Source organism: Medicago sativa, chromosome 3 (assembly GCF_051527215.1).
Source record: "Medicago sativa cultivar Bolivia chromosome 3, Bolivia_mono, whole genome shotgun sequence".
NCBI classification, from domain to species: domain Eukaryota; kingdom Viridiplantae; phylum Streptophyta; class Magnoliopsida; order Fabales; family Fabaceae; genus Medicago; species Medicago sativa.
In genome coordinates, this window is record NC_140751.1 from 19,623,854 (window position 1) to 19,643,803 (window position 19,950).

General features: G+C 37.3%; 2 protein-coding genes and 1 non-coding gene across 3 annotated transcripts; all 3 read left to right on the plus strand.

Annotated features, from left to right (window-relative positions):
- The first annotated feature begins 3,708 nt into the window (after positions 1-3,708).
- Positions 3,709-3,815, plus strand: LOC146936220 (small nucleolar RNA R71). Its single transcript, XR_015033599.1, has one exon. It is a non-coding gene; the product is annotated as a small nucleolar RNA R71 (small nucleolar RNA).
- Positions 3,816-7,319: 3,504 nt separating this feature from the next.
- LOC146936221 (uncharacterized) lies at positions 7,320-7,652 on the plus strand. Its single transcript, XM_085749165.1, has one exon. It carries the CDS (start codon positions 7,320-7,322, stop codon positions 7,650-7,652), a length of 333 nt encoding a protein of 110 aa, XP_085605291.1.
- Positions 7,653-16,745: 9,093 nt separating this feature from the next.
- LOC146936222 (uncharacterized) lies at positions 16,746-17,660 on the plus strand. Its single transcript, XM_085749166.1, has one exon. The coding sequence runs from the start codon at positions 16,746-16,748 to the stop codon at positions 17,658-17,660; it is 915 nt and encodes a 304-aa protein (XP_085605292.1).
- The last annotated feature ends 2,290 nt before the right edge of the window (positions 17,661-19,950 follow it).

Sequence of the window (19,950 nt, forward strand, 5' to 3'; positions counted from 1 at the left end):
AAAGAAATTAAAAGAGAAGAAGAAGAAGGAGTAGAAGAAGAAGAATAGGAGAAGAAGATGAAGAAGAAAAGATAAGGGAAGAGAGGAAGAGGAAAGCTCACAATTGTTCATTGAGGTCCATAGGGAGGACCTTGGAGATGAAGGTGTTGCATCATCCGGCGGAGCATTTCATTATTTTCTTGTGTTAAGCGGTTGCTTCTAAAAATTTGAACATCATTTCGGAGCCCGAAGATTTCAACACCTTGCCTTTGTTGCTCGGTGCTCATCCTCTCAATCTCATTGTGGATCCATGTCCATCTTTGATCTTCATTTAGATTATCGGTGTTATGGCCATGGTGCTCCTCCTCTTGGTGCAAGTTAGCACTGTCTCCTTCATCAAGATTGTTCTCTTCATGTACCTGATTATCATCAACATACAACAAATTTGCTTCCACCTCGATGCTAGTCCGAGATGGGTTAGGAAGTAGTAACAAAATAGACACATGAAGCTTGAGTGAATATTGCATGGGCGGATGATGTTTTATGAAGTTCATTGCAATGAGGGTTTCTATGTTTAGCCTATTGTTTCTCTCAATTGGATTTACCTCCTCAATTTCACCCACTCAAAATTGCCTAGTTATGTATGTAATGATGCCACCCACCACTATGTCTCCTCTACCGGCCGGTCTAGTACCGACAAAGTCTAGGTGATCAATCAAATAAAAACAGGTATTGACGGGGTGGTTGTGGAGCATTGCCCATAGCATGAACAACTCATCGGTTCTAGTGTTTCCTAGCTCGGTTCTACCCCAAATAGTGCAAGCCATTACCCTCTGAAGGTACCTAAGTACGGGGTTGTGAATATTGCTAGCTTTGTTCGCCCTAGGGACGTATTTGTTAAGACCGGTGATTTGTTTCCAAAAGGCAGCTGGGTCATAGTTATCCGGTTTAAGGCTGGGATCCCAATGATCATGAATATATCCCTCATTTGCAAAGCCTAAGGCATCACAAAAGTGCTGAAGTGACATGTCATAATCAATATTCATTAACCGGAAAACAACTCTATGGTTAGGGTTATCAAAATTCATCTTATCTTTAGTAAAATCTATTGAGCTCAAGAATTCATACGTGAAATTTTCATAACCCCTCATAGGTTTCAGCAATTCAGTCCAACCTAACTTTCCTATCAACCTAGAAACATCATCAAGCAGCTCTAGCATATCTAAAGTATGGGAATCAGGATAACGAGAAGGGTGCAGATGTTTAGAGATAAGATTTTTATACCTGTCCCTTTGCTTGTTGTTTTTGAACTGGATCCCATGATTCTTCACTTGGGCTTGCTTCTTTGGGGGAGGTCCTCCTTGAGAGCTTGCTGGTTCTTTACCACTTCTTCTTGAAGCCATTGACCTTTGGTAGAATTGGTTTTGAAGGTTTAGGGTTTGGGAAAATTTTTGGTGGAAAGGATTGGTTTAGGGTTGGGGTTGATGTTTAAGGAAGTTTTGTTGGTTTGGATATGGAGATTGGTTAAGGTTTTGTGGTGTTTGGGTTAGGTTTTGAAGGATTAGGGTTTTGGTGAATTGTGGGTTTGGATGGATGAAAGATGTTTTTGATTGGTGGTTTTTATTTTGGGTGAAGTTTGTGGTTGATTGGTGAAAGAATGGAGTGATTTGGTTAAGAATTGAGGGAGATATGAAGGTTTGAAGGTTTGAAGGTTATGGTGGTTTAGAGAGAAGTTTGAAAGATGAAAGAGGGTTGTGGTTTGTGAATGAGGAAGAAGGAAGAAAAATTTGAAGTTATAGGGTGCTAGAAGTCGGGCACGGCCGTGCCACCTATTGGCACGGGCCGTGCCATCATTCTGACTTCAATGGCCATTTTTTTTGTTAAAAACTTGGCACGGCCGTGCCATACCTAGCACGGGCCGTGCCACCTTTCTGGTCCTGGGGGCTTCAGAATTTTTCAATTTCTTGGTTTTCTTCGAATCAAACTTGGACAATTACCTACAAAACAACTTAAAACAAAGAAAAACAAAAGAAAAGCAATTAAATGCGTGGGTTGCCTCCCACGAAGCGCTCTTTTAATGTCATTAGCTTGACGGTTAGAAAGAGTCCTTAGAATGGATCAAAGATATCATATTGTGTAGATGACGCTATAAAACGTTCTTTCACAACATGATCGTTAAGCATGCAACAAGAGTAAAGAGCGGGACCCTTCATAACATTTTCCAACTCGTATCCTACCATTTTATCACTCACTTGAAAGACTATCCTACCAAGTTTCACATCAATGAGAGCTCCCGCAGTTGCGAGGAAAGGTCTACCTAGGATTATAGGGACGTCGTCGTCCTCTTCAATGTCAACGACTACAAAATCAGTGGGGATGTATATCCCCTCTATCTTAATAGGTATGTCCTCGACAAATCCTACAAGTTTCATGGTAGAACGATCAGCTATCTTTAGTTCCATTTCGGTAGGTTTCAATTCTCCTATCCCTATCCTTTTAAGAAGAGACAAAGGCAGCAAACTAACACTAGCTCCTAAGTCACATAAGGCTTTGTTTATGGTTTCATTCCCAATTTCACATGGTATGGCAAAGCTACCTGGATCTCTAAGCTTAGGGGGTGCTTCTTGGATGATTGCACTAGTTTCCTTAGCCAAGGCTATTGTCTCATTATGCTCTATAGCCCTTTTCTTTGAAAAAATTTTCTTTAAAAACTTGGCATAAAGAGGCATCCTAGACAAAGCTTCAGCAAAGGGAAGTTTAATGCAAATTTTCCTAAGTATGTTAACAAATTTTTCAAATTTACCCTCTAATTTAAGCTTTTCGGGATTTAAGGGGGATGGAGTTTTGTTTTCTTCAAGTGGTTTAGCTTCTTCTATCACAACTTTATCACCTAAGGGCTTGACATTTTCTTTCCCAATGTTTTTAACCTTAGCAAAAGTTTCGCCTAACTTACTACCCCTAAAAGATATGACATTAACTTGGGCTTTGGGGTTGGCTTCGGTTTGACCAGGAAAGACTCCCGGTGTTTGGGAAGATGTAGCCACTTGTTGGGCTATTTGAGCGATTTGAGTTTCAAGCATTTTAGAGTGAGTAGCAATAGAATCAACCTTGGTATTGAGCTTGGAAAGAGAATCATTCAGAAATCCAGTTTGGTTTTTAAGTTCTTGAAGTTGTTTGTTTTGGTTGGCAATAGAATTTTCCAACAAAATTTCCAAATTGGATTTTTGAGTGAATCTTTGGTTGTTTGCATAACCGGGTGGTGCTACTTGTCCATAGGGATTTTGGTTTTTATAAAAATTTTGATTTTGTCGCATCCCTTGGTTGTATTGAGCATAATTCATTTGCTCAACACCATTAATAGCACTACCTAGTTGGCAATCAACACCAGCATGACCAGCTATACCACATATTTCACAAGAAGGAGTAGATGCAGAATTGATAGCACTAACATTGAATTTTTCAAGTTTTTCAGTTAGTGTATCAATTTTAGAAGCAAGGTGATCATAGTTAGAGACTTCGTGTATACCTGCCTCCTTTTTGGAGGGTGAAGAACTAGAGATGGCTCTCTCGTCGGTCCATTTGTAATGATTCTGAGCCATGTCTTCAATCAAGGCATACGCCTCCGTGTAATTCTTGTTCATAAGTGCTCCACCTGCAGCTGCATCAACAGACATCTTAGTGGTATAAGACAAGCCATTATAAAAAGTGTGGACTATAAGCCACTTCTCTAGGCCATGGTGGGGACAAAGTCTTAGCATTTCCTTGAAACGCTCCCACGCCTCATAGAGAGATTCCCCATCTTTTTGATTGAACCGCGTGATTTGGTCTCTAAGTTTAGCGGTTTTAGATGGTGGAAAGAAACGGGCAAGGAATGCTTGCCTCATTTGATCCCATGAAGTAATGGAACCGACTTCGAGGGAATGGAACCAAGCGCTAGCTCTATCCCTTAAGGAAAAGGGAAAGAGATGAAGTCTTACGGCTTCTTGGTTCTCCTTCATGGTTCCACTAATTCGTAGGAAAATAGAGATGTGAAGATTGGGATCCTCAGTGGGGGATCCCGAGAATTGGTTTTGCTGCACCAAGTTAAGTAGGGCAGGCTTGATTTCAAAGTTGTCATCCTCAACCGTTGGGTACACTATAACAGCTTGTGGCTCAGCCGTAGACGGCGTTGCATACTCTTTGAGAGTGCGATTGGCCATGGCGGTGTTATTTTGTGCTGCTCTCCTCCTTCTATGTAAGAACCTTTCGATCTCGGGTATGAATACTGCTTGATTTCTAGTTCTTCGCATACAAGGTTGAGAACCCAAGAAGTTAACGATAACAGAAAAAAATAAAAAAGGTTAAAAATAAAAAAAAAAAAAAAAAAAAGAGAAAGAAGAGAGAATTCTAATCACTAAGAAAAAGCTAATTAAATTAGTTAACTCCCCGGCAACGGCGCCAAAAACTTGATAGAGCCAAACCGCAAGCGCACGGCCTATCGAAGTAATAGTAGTAAGTAGAGTATCGTTCCGCTAGGGAGTTGGTCAATTTAATTAACTTTCAATGAATGATTAGAGGAGAGAAAGTTGGTTAGAAAGGGTTTGATTGCTGAAGGTAAAAACAATAATAATAAAAGGGTCTTAGGATCATTGGTTCATCTTAATAACTAATCCTTCACTTGACAAAACCTAAACTTCTAATTTCATGGTTTACACACTAATTTCTAAAGACCGGTTTCCCTTAGCCCCTCACCTTTCCGATGAAAGTCCGGTGAGAGTTTACTTCTAGCAACCAAGCCTATTTCACTGACATGATTACTAGAAGATGCATAGAGGATTGAAACTACTCTTTGTCTCAATAGTTGCAAAGACTATTTCACTGTTTTGCAACTATTGTCTAGATTCACTTGTTCCAACATCAAAGCTCCGCTCTCGCTTTATGAATTGATGTTTGGGATGATGGATTAACGATTATCAAACCCTCCGCTTTCGCTTCCACAGTTTGATAATTGTTAATCCACGTTAAGACGGTGAATCTAGATTAGAAATTAGGGTTACATGGAAATTAGGGTTTAGACATGTTTTGTTTAGGATTGAGTCATTAGACTCCCCAATAATCCTAAGACTAAGAAGTCTACTCACTCATGTTCATCGTAGACATGGAGGAAGAAGAGAGAAATACGGTAAAATAAATTGCAAAGAAAGTAAAAGGAAAATAAAGACTTTTATTAAAATAGCAATTGAAATAAACAAAGGTAAAGATGATTGTTCATGGTGGAGAGCTACTCTATTTATAGCTTTACAATCGACTTAGAAACTAAGCAACTAAAAGGGTAAAACAGTAAAGCTGCAACAGGGTAACTTGGCCTTGAAGAAAAAGCAGCAAAAGTGGCTCTGGAGGGTGGCACGGCCGTGCCACATGTTGGCACTGGCCGTGCCAAGCTTCTGACTTGGTGGGAACATATTTTTGTCCCGTATCTTCGTATTCTTGTGCTGTATTTGCTCTAGTCCTCTTTCTTTTGCTCCAAGACACCTTCCACCATATATTTATTCCTAAAATAAAATAAAACATAATTTGAAGTAAAATATTCTAATATAAAATAAAATGCAATAAAACTAAATCAAATCTAAAATAAAACTAAACTAAATAAGGCAATAATTAATACTATCTAAGACTCATCAGTGAGATACAAGGAAGTTTTGGGAGGAGCATAACTGTCATGGTACACAAATACAAAAAAAAAACAAATTATTCTCCGAGTTGGAGGGGTATGTCTCTAGAGCCGCTTTGGATTTCATCGATGAAGAATTACAATGCTCTAGGGCATTCGGGTTTGCTAAAGAAGATTGTGGTTGTCTGCAAATGATAACCTTCGGGTTGCCTTGTGCTTGTATTATTGCCGAAAAGAGAAAGAAAATATTGCCTATTCTTTCGGATGAAATACACCCTCATTGGCAAAGGTTAAGTGTAATTGGACAAGAGGTTGATGCACATTTTTCCGTTACGGAGGAATGGATCGCCATTCAAGAACGTCTCAAGAGGGCCCCCTTTCAAGATGAAACTCCACATCAAAGAAAAGTTGCGTGAACTAGGATTTCCAGAGGACACAATGTTGAAGCCACCTCCGAGAAAAGTGGTAACCAAGGGAGCACCTAAAAGGGTGAAGTTTACACCAAAAACGAGGCCTGCGGGTCGAATCCCCTCTAGGTGGGAGATATTGATTCTCAAAATCCTGATAGTCAATGCTCACAAGCCAAGAGTAATGTTCCAAAGAGTAAAGGTGCACGTCTTGGCACTTGGTCCCGCTCACAAGCTTCGACTCCTACTTCAAAACCAATTCCTTATTTGAAAATACCATACATTTCACAAATTCCAACGATCATGAGACCTAACATTGAAGACATTGTGAATGTTAGAGGGGATGGTAATTGTTGTTTCCAGGTCATAGCTAGGCACATGGGATTGGATGAGGATAGTCATGTTTTGGTTCGTCATGCACTTATTAATGAGTTGAAAAATAATAAAAGACTCTATTTGCCGATATATGGTACCGAGAGGCATTTTAAACTTATCTTGGATGGTTTACACCCTCCAATAAGTAGGACTGGTATTGCGCCGGTAGATAAGTGGTTGACCACTCCGGATATGAGTCACATTATTGCTACTTGCTACAATAGAGTCGTTGTTCTATTGACTTTGCCCAAAATAGGTATATGTGAGACATATTTCCCAATCCGAAGTGCTCCACCACTTAAGCCACATTCCAACATAATGTGTCTTTGTTTAATTGCCGACCACTTTCTTCATGTTTTGTTGAAAGAAGATTGTCTGTTACCACCTCCTTGTAAAGAGTGGATGAATCACAAGATTGGTGAGGCGGAGAAATGATATTTTGAGTTTATGGATAGACAAGCCGCCTTCAATGAGCTCATGTCTAAGGAGCCGAAGCCGCCAAAGAAACCAACAAATGAGCACAATCCTATTACTTTTGACACTCCAACTCTAGAAAAACCAAAGTAAGATTTCGAAGTCATGGATGAAGATTATGCACTATCATTAGTCTAGTTAGATAGGTTATGACACTTTTTAGTCGGTCGGTGTTCGTCCTATTTTTTGGTGGTATTACACCCCGACATATTTTTTGGTGGCCGGTTGTGTAATTTGGATATTTATGGCTAATATGTAACTAATATTATATATATTATATATATTATATAAATATATGAAGTATTTTTTTTTATTTTGTGGCCGATTATGTCACGCCAAGTAGTGCTCGCATTTTTTGGTCTCTAATTATTCAACTATTTATTTTATCTCATTTCTCTCATATATGTTTTTCATTATATTTTGTAAAGTGAAACATGTCTGAAGATGCACAAGATCCAGTTAAACTTGATGTTCGTTATGTAGATGTGAAAAAGAGGGCTAGGTTCTTTGTAAACCCCACCGACAAGTTTGACGAGTTAAAGACAACACTTGATGACTTCTTTATCCATATTAATTCAAATCAAATAACATGTGACGTAATAGTAAATGTGCCAGGTGTGGACTTGGGGGAGGATAAGGAAGAGGACTTTTGGAAGACCGTGTATTATCCACAAATTCTCAAAGATGATAGCGACGTTGATTACATGTTTCGGTTAATGGTTGAGAATAACACTTTGTATCTTTTTGTCCGATCCGTTGAAGTGTAATATTGATTTAAGTGTAATAGTGTAATGTTTTCCGAATTTGTGTCCGTATTGTTGAATTTTAATAAATTTGTGTTTATGCAATTTAACGATGAATTTGGTTAATTTTGACTGTTTATGTGAGATTATGTAATTTTTGAAATTTATGGACAAATTGATGTAATTTGGATCGTTTACGTGTCATTAAGTGTGATTAAGTGATTACGGGTCATTACTGGCCAATTTGTGTAATTTGGACCATTTGGATCGTTTATGGGTGATTATGTGATTGTGAGAAAAACGATGATTTTGTGTAATTTGGATCAATTATGTTGTATTATTTGATAATGTTGTTAAACTGATTTAATTTGGTTAAGTTATGAATGTGTCGTGATTACGGGTCATTTATGACTTTTCAAAATTCTGTTCAGTTACTGCACTGCAATTAATGCAGTAACTTTTGTCTGCTATAAACGTGAGTTAACTCACACTAGTGCAAATGGCAACGTGAGTTAACTCGCGCTGAAATTAACACTAGCGTATGTTAACTCACGCAGCGTACTCACGTTGTCATTTACACTAGCATGTGTTAACTTGCGTATGGGAATGAGCAAAAACTGTTGGGTAAAGAGCGAAATTCTTACTTCTATTGTTGAATTTATTGCAGAGAGCCAGGGACATAAATAAATTGGGATGAACTCTTTCAACATGTGGAAGGAATATAACCAAGAGTTCTCTACGGACAATTCAACTCCAAAGCATCGCTTTTACTAGACCATCCACAATAATGGATAGTTCACCTATTTAGCACTAAGCTAAATAGTCACCTTCATTATAGAGTGATATTTATTGGTGCTTACAAAGAAGAGTGCCTATAGAAAAATCTTATCTCTATCCATTTTTTGTGTGAATTTCATTTAATATTTTCTAATAAAATAAATGAGTGTTTTAGAAATGTAATAATATAGAGTTATTGGTGGGACCTATTAGTAAATTTTGATGTGGTGTTGGGTTGGAGGAATTCAATGCTCATTAAGTATTAGACATTAAAAATTATAAAATAAATTAAGGAAATGCTAAATAGTGCCCTTAGGGCATTGATTAAGATGATAAATTTAGAAATGTTCTATTAAAAAATGGTGGAAAGTGATAAATTTGACTTTTGAAAAGTTAAAAAAATTGCTGAATTCAATGCAAACTTCCAATTTTTTGTTTCCTTAACTAGTGTCCTCAGGACTTAGCAACTTAGCATAACCCAATAAACTATGTGTACATGTGAGACCCACTTAAATCAATAAATAGAGGAGCTCCATTGTTGATGGTCTTAAGTCTATTCTATAATTTTTTTTGGTTAGCATTTCCCTTAGGAAAATTAGGTACATGTTTGGATCCAATTACCCAATCCAACAATTTCCTTATATTATGCTACCCTATATCAATTATCACCACTTAGACTCCACACCTACCACCTCGTAATCCCCAACACAGTAGTTAACCTGTGGAGGCATAATAATCACATAAAAGTATCTTTTTAATGATATGATGATGCTCGCTATCATAGCGACCCCATTTTATTTTTTCAAGAAAATGACAGATTGTAAGGGTCACTAAAACAGGGTAAAGATCCTCTCCATTTGTAATTTATTTCATTTGTTGCAATTTGGAGAGAGTGTAAAACAAATCTAAATAGATTTGTTTCACTAAACAAATTTAAATACACAAGAGTGTAAAACACATAACACTCCAAAAGTGGAATACAAACCCAAATCATCACATCCACACAATTTTCAAACATGTGGCAGAGTAATTTATCACTCAGAATATCCAACTGAACCTAGGAGGACCTTAATTATTGGTCATTGAAGGAGTAGTTGTGGTATGTGGATGTAAATGGAAATGTGATTAATAGTGTCTCCCATTTTGTCGTAACTACAACCCGTGAGGGTTGGTGTTGTTCCTGAAATATACAAGTGAAAGCAAAACAATTATTTCCATATGTTTATAAGCAAAAATTGATATGAAAAAGACAATTTTCTTCTAACTAACATACATACTATTATAAGCACTAGACAAACATTCAAACTCGTTTAATGTTTCCATTTCAACCTCCACGACCCTTCTCTACTGATTCTTTTGCGAATATTTGAGATGGGGAAAATTGGGGAAAAGGAAGAAGAGACTTGCTAAAGAGTTTGTTTTTAATTTAGATATCTATTTTTTATTAAACAAATATAAAATAGGTTAAGTAAATAAAATATTATTAATAATTTTAAAATAATAAAATTGTCGAATCATTTTTTTTATGTTAAAATTGTTGAATCACTTATCACAAGGATTCACGACAACTAAAATGTTTGCAAAGTTCAATCAGCATTTTATTTCGTATTCAGCAATCTTTAAACATTAGAGACCCATTCATACAAACGACTAATTTGTAATTGGGGCTAAAATTTAGAACTATGCAATTTATATATATAAAAAACATATTGTATTTAACAAGAAAGATCTTATCAAAGCAAAAGATGGAAAAAAATTATGCATTATTCAAGAAACTAACCTTTTCTTTTGTGTGGAAATTCAAGAAACTAACTTTGACCCGAAAAAGTAAAAACTCTTGGCACTTGGATTTATATTTGATTCAAAACCAAACATAATAATTCATTTTTCGGATACAAAAAACCAAATATAATCCTCTAAATAAAATATAATAATTCTAATGGAGCTAATTTTGTTTTTGAATAGTCATAACAATTATAGGTTGTTTTAAATTCTTAAGATTTTTAATTTTTAAATATATATATATATATACACACACACACACACACACACACATATATATCAAAATTTATTTTGAAAAATCAAATGTATGTTATAATTCTTAATCAGACTTTACTTACATCTCGGCCGAACTTCAAATAATTAGGGCTCATTTCCCATAGAAACATCGGAGTTAACACAACAACAAATGTTTAATATTTTTAAATATAGAATTGTTGAACTATTTACCGATCTATATATGTATAGTTCCACACCAACAACAACAAACAATTTTTATCACACTAAGTCGGGTCAGCTACATGAATCAAATTACGCCATGGTATTCCATCCTAAACCATATTTGGATCAAATTCATTAATCTCTAAATTTTTCCTAATAGTTTCTCTTATATTTTTTTTAGGTCTCCCTCTACCTCTTTTGATTTGACTCTCCTCCACATGATCTATTCTTCATACTACAACATCCTCATATCTTATCTTTACATGCACAAACCACCTAAACCTATTTTCTACCATCTTTTATATTATAGATGCTATCCTCAACTCTCTTTAATGGTGTCACTCCTAATCATATCATGGTCTAGTCTTACCTGACATCTGACACAACATCCTCATCTTCGCTAAGCTTACTTTATTTCTATGTTGGTTTTTAACCACCCAACACTATGTACCATATAACATCGTTGGTCTGACATCTGTCCAATAGAATTTTCCTTTCAGCTTAAGTGGTACTTTCTTATCACATAAAACAATTGAGGCTTTTTTCCATTTCAACCTTTCACTTTGAATACGACGATTTACATCTACTTCTACTTCTCTGTCATTTTTAACTATGGAACGATTAGACCGTGTAACTTAGGGTATGATATGATGATCCTCAAGTTTCACATCCAAGGTAGAACTACTTCACATTTTGTTGAAGTTTTATTCCATATACTCTGTCTAGCTTCTACTCATACGGAAGCCAAACCCTTCGAAGACTTATAGACATACGCTTGCTTGACTCTCCAAACAAGACTACATTATCTACAAAAAACATATATCTTGGTGCTAACTGATCTTGCACATGTTCCATAAGTACATCCAAAACTAAGGTTAAAAAAAAAACGCCTTAGGATTTTTTTTGGGGAAAAGATTACCCTCTAAAAACACGAGTTCAGGTATGCTCCATTTAAACAATGCTTCATTTAGTCCATTTATGGTCTGAATGCAAGACATGTGGCAAAAAAAATATTGAATGGCTAGGATTAAAAGTTAATAAATAATTCTTTGTTTAATAAAAAAAATCATAAATCATGTGTTATCAAAATTACAAGGGAACCTCGTCGTTCCCTCTTCTCCTTCCTGTTAATCCCATTGTTTTGTCAAAATCGGATTGAATGGAGCACTTTCATAGTTGAAAAAAAAATTACAAACCAAGAACAAACATTGCAATTTTGAAAAGCAATAATCCCTTGATCTGAAACAGTTACAGCGGCGATGAACTGGTTTGTTACGACGACGGAGAGACAGAAATTAGAAGAAGAGTAGAGAGGTGATGAGAGGAAGAGGGGTGACACCGTGATTGAAAGAGAGGGGAAGCTGTTGGATATTTGTATGTTGGCTTCACTTTTGCCTAAAACAAATATTCATTTCAGATGTGGAACACAATGTTCGAACATCCAGGCTTGGTATGTATGTTATGTGCCTTGCCTATGTTTACGCACGAGTTCGCTTGATTTAAGGAATCCACGCCAACATGTGTTGGTCAAAACCGTGTGCAGTTATGAGAGGATCAGAACGTATGTGATTTCCCAAGGAAGTGGTAACGACTTAGGAAAGTCTTTTGAAGGTGATCATAATGTTCCTATTAATGTGCCTGCTTTTTAGGAGTTTCCTTATCCTGCCATGTTGGCTGAGTAATGGATCACCGGTTTGATCTGAAGCCCGACTTTGTTTATGACCCGCTTTGCTTCTGTATTTAAAGGAGACTGCAAGACCTGAAGAATCATTCATGCGGTCATTTGAAGATTAGATCATTTTAGGGTTTTGAGTCGTTTGTTTGTGAACCTTTCATGTATCATCTTGATGCATGTATAGGACTGTGCTTTGAGTTGTAACTTGTTCACTCCTCTGAAGCTTTTAAGCAAAGAGGCAGGTAGATTGTGTACTACACCGAAGTTGTGAAACAAGGTGTTAGTTGTATGTTTTGAAGGTGACTTCACAAACTGATTTGTATTTGTTATTTGAGAATCACAGGGGTCGTGATCAGTTGTAAGGGAGTGAGATGGGATCTCAGATCTAGGAGTTCCTAGGTTGAAGTCAATACGGGTAGGTCCTAGGTCTTTAGTGTAAACAAGATGTTTGTTGTGAACTAAAGAAAAAGGACTACACTAGTGGATTTCCTTCCTGGCTTGGTAGCCCCCAGAGTAGGTGACGTTGCACCGAACTGGGTTAACAAACTCACTGTGTCATTTACTTTCTTGTCTTTTATTTTGTTGTTTTATTTATGTCCACTGCTAGCACGATGTTCTATACATCGCTTTCAACATCTGTTATTTGTGTCAAGTGTTGGAACATCTCGTAGAACATTCTGTTGCTAGCCAGCCAGAATTTCAATTGGTATCAAAGCAGGCACCCTGCCTGTTGTTAGGGTGAGATCCAGAGGAGGACATTTCTGGCATTATGGACAAAGAAGGAGGCTATGTTAACAGACCACCATTGTTGGATGGCTCTAATTATGATTATTGGAAATCACATATGAGTGCTTTTCTCAAATCTATTGATAGCAAGACTTGGAAGTCTGTTCAGAAAGGCTGGGAGCATCCTGTTGCTCTTAATAAAGATGGGAACAAAACTGCAGTTTTGAAACCTGAAGAAGAATGGACTGCAGATGAGGATGAATCTTGTCTTGTCAATTCTAGAGCCTTAAATGCTATCTTCAATGGGGTTGATAACAATGTGTTCAGAATGATCAAACAATGCAATATTGCTAAAGAAGCTTGGGAGATTCTAGAAATTACGTAAGAAGGCACCTCAAAAGTAAAAAAAATCTAGACTACAGCTTTTCACCACTCAGTTTAAAAACCTGACTATGAAGGAAGATGAGAGTGTTCAAGAATTTTACATGAATATTCTTGACATTGCTAATACTTTTGATACTCTTGGGGAAAAGATGTGTGCAGAAAAACTGGTTAGAAAAATCCTCAGGTATCTACCGAAAAGATTTGACATGAAAATCACTGCTATAGAAGATGCCCAAGATATTTCTAAAATGAAGATAGAATAGTTCATTGGATCTCTACAGAATTTTGAAATTATCATCAACAATAGGGTTGAAAAGAAAGATAATAGTACTCTCTCTACTGGTATTAAAGAAACTCAAGGGAATCCCGAAAATGATGAGAACTTGGCTGATTCTGTAGTGCTCCTTGGAAAACTCTTTAACAAAATTATGAATTTGGCAAGCTTGAAGTCCAGAACTGATGCTCAGAACATTAGATCCAACATCAGAGAAAGACAAAAGGGTTTTAGTACTGATGACAGAGATAGTGAATTCAAGGAAGATCAATGTCATGGATGTGGAGGTTTAGGTCATAGGACAGCAGAATGTGCTACATCTCACAATAAACAGAAGAAAAGTGTGGATGCCGCTTGGTCTGAGGTAGATGGTTTAGAAAGAAAAAGTGAAGGTGTGTTCCCTAAAAAGGTAACTGCTCTAACAGGAAGAATCTATTCTGATAATGAGTCTTGCGATGAAGAATTAGAGTATGATGACCTAGCTACTGCTTATAAGGATCTGCATGCCAGAAGTACAGAAATTAGTAAGATGCTGGGAGAACAAAAGAAGATAAATCACCAACTCCTTACAGAAAAAAATACACTCCTGACAAAGGTATCTGAACTCAATGTTGAGGTAACTTGTTTAAATTCGCAAATTGAAGAGTTCAAGAAACAAGTTGAAATAATGGAAAATGGTTCTACAATCCTGAATGACGTTATAGAAGGAGAGGGTAAGAGACAAGCAAAAGGTATAGAATTTAATTATTAGTCTCTGAATCAAAAACAACGCAATAGAAAAATTGCATATGCTGTGGAAGATCATGGAATGATAAGAAAAGAAGAACTTAACAAGCATAATGAGGTTACTGATACTTCAGATAACGGTGGCCCTTCTAATAACAAGACAATGTTGGAACCTTCGCAACAACATCTGTATAAGAAAAGGACAACTCGTCCTTGGATTTGTAATCATTGTAAGAGAAAAGGGCACATAAGACCCTTCTGTTACAAATTATATGGTTATCCAAGTAGATTTAATCACAAATGGATGCCTAAGAGTGTTAATGTAGGGTTGGTAGGTCACATCTCCAAAAGGTCAACATCTAATGAAGTTTAGTACTTTGACAGTGATTGTTCCAAACATATGACTGGGAATGACAGCTATTTTGAATACATAAGACCCTGTGAGAAAGGGTATGTTACCTTTGGTGATGATGGTAAGGGAGAAATACGAGGAAAAGGTAAGTTGATCAGTAATAAGCTTCCCAAACTTGATAATGTCTTATTTGTTGAAGGATTCTTCTTAAATTTAATCAGTGTTAGTCAACTATGTGACCAAGGTCTGGAAGTGAGCTTCAACAAACTTGGATGCAGGGTAACAGATGAGAAGGGACTGGTACTCATGAGAGGAAGTAGGACTAAGAATAATTGCTACAAATGGATTCCAGAAGAACAGATTGACATGTTGGATAAGATGCTGGAACATCAGATAGGCAAAATTCATCACACTCGCAAGAAATGATAAGAGGCTCTCAGAGTAATTTACCTCTGAAAATTAATCAGATGAAAATTCAGAAAAATTTCAGTGGAGATCCTGGAAAAGAAATCAGCTACACTCCTAAGGAAGAAATTTTATTTGACAAATTTACAGAAATTGTGGATTTAAAGAAATTTGAGAAGTTAAGGGACAGATTGGACATTTCTCAAAGGAAGAAATTATAGCAGTTAACTAAGGACAAGCGTGCAAAAGAGGGTTGTGCTTCTTGTTACTTATTGGTGCACGCTTATTTAGGCAGTTTTGTTCTAATTAATCTCCCTCGCTCAACCAACCGCAATTACATCATATCTAACCCTTGTCACGCTCTTCCATTTTTCAAACCTTTCAAAACCGCTCACTCTCTTCTTCTCTCAACCAATCACCATAATCTTTGCCTTCACTTCATTCGTTATCATCATCAACACATCGCCATGAAGTTCAAAAACGATCCCTCTGTTTCTTCTGAAAAGAAAACCGTTGAACATCAAGAATCTAGTTCCTCTGCTCCAAAGATGGTAAAGCCCTTGAACGTTGTTCCTCCTGCAAAACTTATAAGGAAACCTGCTGCTAAGTCCTCTTCTAAGAAGAAGAAGTCTACAAAGAAGGGTGAATCGAAGGTAGCCTTGACCATGTCAGATCTTTATGAAAAAGAAAATCCCTTTAAGGCCACTGAGAAAGGTTCGTCTGCTGTTGGTGACACTCCCAAGAATTCTTCAGATGTTGCAACACCTGGCTGTGAAAAAGGTAATCCTGTTTAAACCCTAATTCCTGATGAACCTATATCTGGTAGAAAATTAGGGTTAGAAGACTTGAATGATGCTATAGAAAGTAATGAGAACATGGATGTGAGTAAATCTGAAAAGGAAATGGGAACTGATATTTTTGTTGATAATGCCCTGAAAGAATCTGATTGTCAAGATAATGTTGGACCGGATGTTACCACATCCTTGGTCCAATCTGCTATTCCTAACGAGGAAATCGTTAGTGAGAAACAGAAACCTAGTGCTGAGACTGGTCCTAAAGAAAATGAGAATCCTGATAACATGATTGAAGATTCTCTTTCTGGTAGTGGTGGTGATTCACTTGATAAGGAGGAGGAAGAAGAAAATTCAGGAGATAAAGATGTTCTAGATGTTGATAATCTAGACTTGGATGACATTCGCCTGGCTCAGACTTATGGTGACAGTGTGGCAAAGAGGCTCAGAAGCAACAAAGGAAAAGTTGTTTCATCGGTTGACATAGGCTCAAAGAAAACAGTCTCTGCCACAACAGAAACCCCAAAAGGCAAGACAAAATCCGCAGGAGTTGGTCCCAAAAAGAGCTGGAGTAAGGTGATGGTGAAAAGTGGTGCTGGTAGTTCTAGAAAGAGGAAGGTTGTTTCCTCAAGTGAGTCTGAGTATGATGCTGAGATGGATGTGCAGAACATCACTCCAGAATCCAAGAAAGCTTCCAAGCTTTGCTCAAAGGTGGAAGTCCATCTATCATAGGAGGCTTGCTTTGGAAAGAGAGTTAAGTAAAGAAGCTTTGAAGGTTGAGGAGGTTATGAGTTTAATCAGAGAGGCTGGTCTGGAGAAAACTGTATGTAAGTTAGGAGAGTGCTATGAAAAGTTTGTTAGAGAATTCTTAGTGAACATTCCAAAGGATTGTGACAACCCTCTTATGAGAGATTATCAGAAAGTGTACGTTAGAGGAAAGTGTGTAAACTTCTCCCCCAACATCATCAATAATTTTCTAGGTGTCGTAGGAGGAGCAGCTGAGGTGGAAGCTACTGACAATCAGATCTGCAAAGAGATCACGGCCAACAAAGTGAAGGTGTGGCCAAAGAAAGGAAAAATTTCTTCTGGGAAGCTGAGTATGAAGTATGTTGTGCTCAACAGAATTGGGGATGCTAATTGGGTGCCTACCACTCATTCATCTGATATTGCCACATGTTTGGGTAGGTTCAATTATGCAGTAGGTACAAAAACTAGAATGGATATTGGTAGGTATGTATTTGATCAGATTGTGAAGCATGCCAAATCTGATGCTGTAAAATTCCCCATTGATTTTCCCACCTTGCTTTGTACTATTATGCCGAGCCAACATCCAAATCTCATTTCTGCTGCTGATATGGCCATGAAGAGGGAATCTCCTCTTACCTTTCATCAGAAACTGTTTGGAGATAGTCGTGCTCCAGATCTTGTTGGAACATCTGTTCCTGCCCCTAATACAGGATTTATGACAAAGGAAGAGATTATTGCAGCTTTGAAGGACACATGTGTGATGCTGGATGAAAGGAAGACTCAGTTTGAGCTCATGATCTCTACTCTGGAAAGGAAGGATACTAGTACAGAAGTTGAGGAAGATGTAAGTGAGAAGGAAACAGAAGATGAAGAGGGCTCTGGCAATGAGGATGAGGAAGCTGATGACAAGGATAAAGAAGAAGCATCTGGGAGTAGCTCTGAGGCAGAAGAATGATTTTTTCTGTTCCTTTGACCTTTTGATTACTTTTTTTTTTGTTTTATAGGCTATGCCCTGGATATTTTGTGCACTTTATGTGCTATGGTCTGTAACAACATATTTACCTGCACTTTTTTTATTTCTTGGTACTCATGTTTTGAACATCTCATGCTTTGAAGATTTGTTTCTCTGTTATACCTCTTTATCAATTGGCATATTTTATGGCTAAAAAGGGGGAGTAGATATATCTGCCATGATTTCTATCAGTACCAAGATTGCTATGTTTTGATGAGCTGTGTGTGGACAGATGATAGTAGGATGATTAGTGTTCAGTTTGGTTGCTAGCAGATAAATGTGTTCGGTGATGTTGAGACATCTGTTTCTGATTCTAGTCTTCTGGTATCTGCATTGGATGTGTTTATACATGCATGTTTTTATGTTGCTCTATTAGTACGAACAAAATTCTATTTTGTATGCATGTATTCAAGGGGAGTTTTAGAAATGCTGATTGTGCTCCTTGAGGGGAAGTATTTATCTGTGTCCCTGAATGTTTCCTTGGATGTTGGAACATCCTGTTTGAGCTACTGAATGCTGTCTGGGAGTTTACTTTTATTATTATCTGAGTAGCATGTTGTGACAGTTGACTGTCTGTTTAGGATGTTATAAGAATTTATTTTTCCTTATATGTCCGCTGCTGCAAGGCTCTGATTTTTCAAGTATGGTACCTATTTCTCTTATCTACTATTGCATATGATGTTTTGTGAAAAATTGCGAAAGTAGGTTCAAAGATCTGTAATATACTTCTTCTCTGTCCTGAAGATTATGTGTGATGACTGAAGAACTGTATTTTGGTATCTATTAATAATCTGAGATGTGAACCTTTCTTCACGGTAGATTTTTTTTGTGAAGATTGAAGGAAAGGTTGCGTGTGTTATCTCTCCAGTTTGATTGGATTGGCCTTGAGTTGTTTCAGCCAAAAATTTGCCAAAGGGGGAGATTGTTGGATATTTGTATGTTGGCTTCACTTTTGCCTAAAACAAATATTCACTTCATATGTGGAACACAATGTTCCAACATCCAGGCTTGGTATGTATGTTATGTGCCTTGCCTATGTTTACGCACGCGTTCGCCTGACTTAAGGAATCCACGCCATCATGTGTTAGTCAAAACCGTGTGCAGTTATGAGAGGATCAAAACGTATGTGATTTCCTAAGGAAGTGGTAACGACTTAGGAAAGTCTTTTGAAGGTGATCATAATGTTCCTATTAATATGCCTGCTTTTTAGGAGCTTCCTTATCCGGCCATGTTGACTGAGTAATGGATCACCGGTTTGATCTGAAGCCCAACTTTGTTTATGACCTGCTTTGCTTCTGTATTTAAAGGAGACTGCAAGACATGAAGAATCATTCAAGCGGTCATTTGAAGATTATATCATTTTAGGGTTTTGAGTCGTTTGTTTGTGAGCCTTTCATGTATCATCTTGATGCATGTATAAGACTGTTCTTTGAGTTGTAACTTGTTCACTCCTCTGAAGCTTTTAAGCAAAGAGGCAGGTAGATTGTGTACTACAACGAAGTTGTGAAACAAGGTGTTAGTTGTATGTTTTGAAGGTGACTTCACAAACTAATTTGTATTTGTTATTTGAGAATCACAGGGGTCGTGATCAGTTGTAAGGGAGTGAGATAGGATCTCAGATCTAGGAGTTCCTAGGTTGAAGTCAATACGGCTAGGTCCTAGGTCTTTAGTGTAAACAAGATGTTTGTTGTGAACTAAAGAAAAAGGACTACACTAGTGGATTTCCTTCCTAGCTTGGTAGCCCCCAGAGTAGGTGACGTTGCACCGAACTGGGTTAACAAACTCACTGTGTCATTTACTTTCTTGTCTTTTCTTTTGTTGTTTTATTTATGTCCACTGCTAGCACGATGTTCTAAACATCGTTTTCAACATCTGTTATCTGTGTCAAGTGTTGGAACATCTCGTAGAACATTCTGTTGCTAGCCAGCCATAATTTCAGAAGCGATGGGGTGGAGGTTGGCGGCCTGCTATAAGAGGAAGAGGGAATAGTAGTTAGTGCAGACCGCAGAGGGAGGGAAAAGTGAGTTGTGAGCTATGATGCTCAGATACGTAGTACGTGTGCAGGTACGATACGATACAGATATGCTGATATACGAAAATTTTAAAATTTAGGATACGATACAGTTAAAATATGTTAACAAATACCAAAGGCATGTAAAATACTAAAAAAAAGCATTGATTACTCTTCATTACTCTATAATCATATTTCATTTTCATTCATATATTATGATAT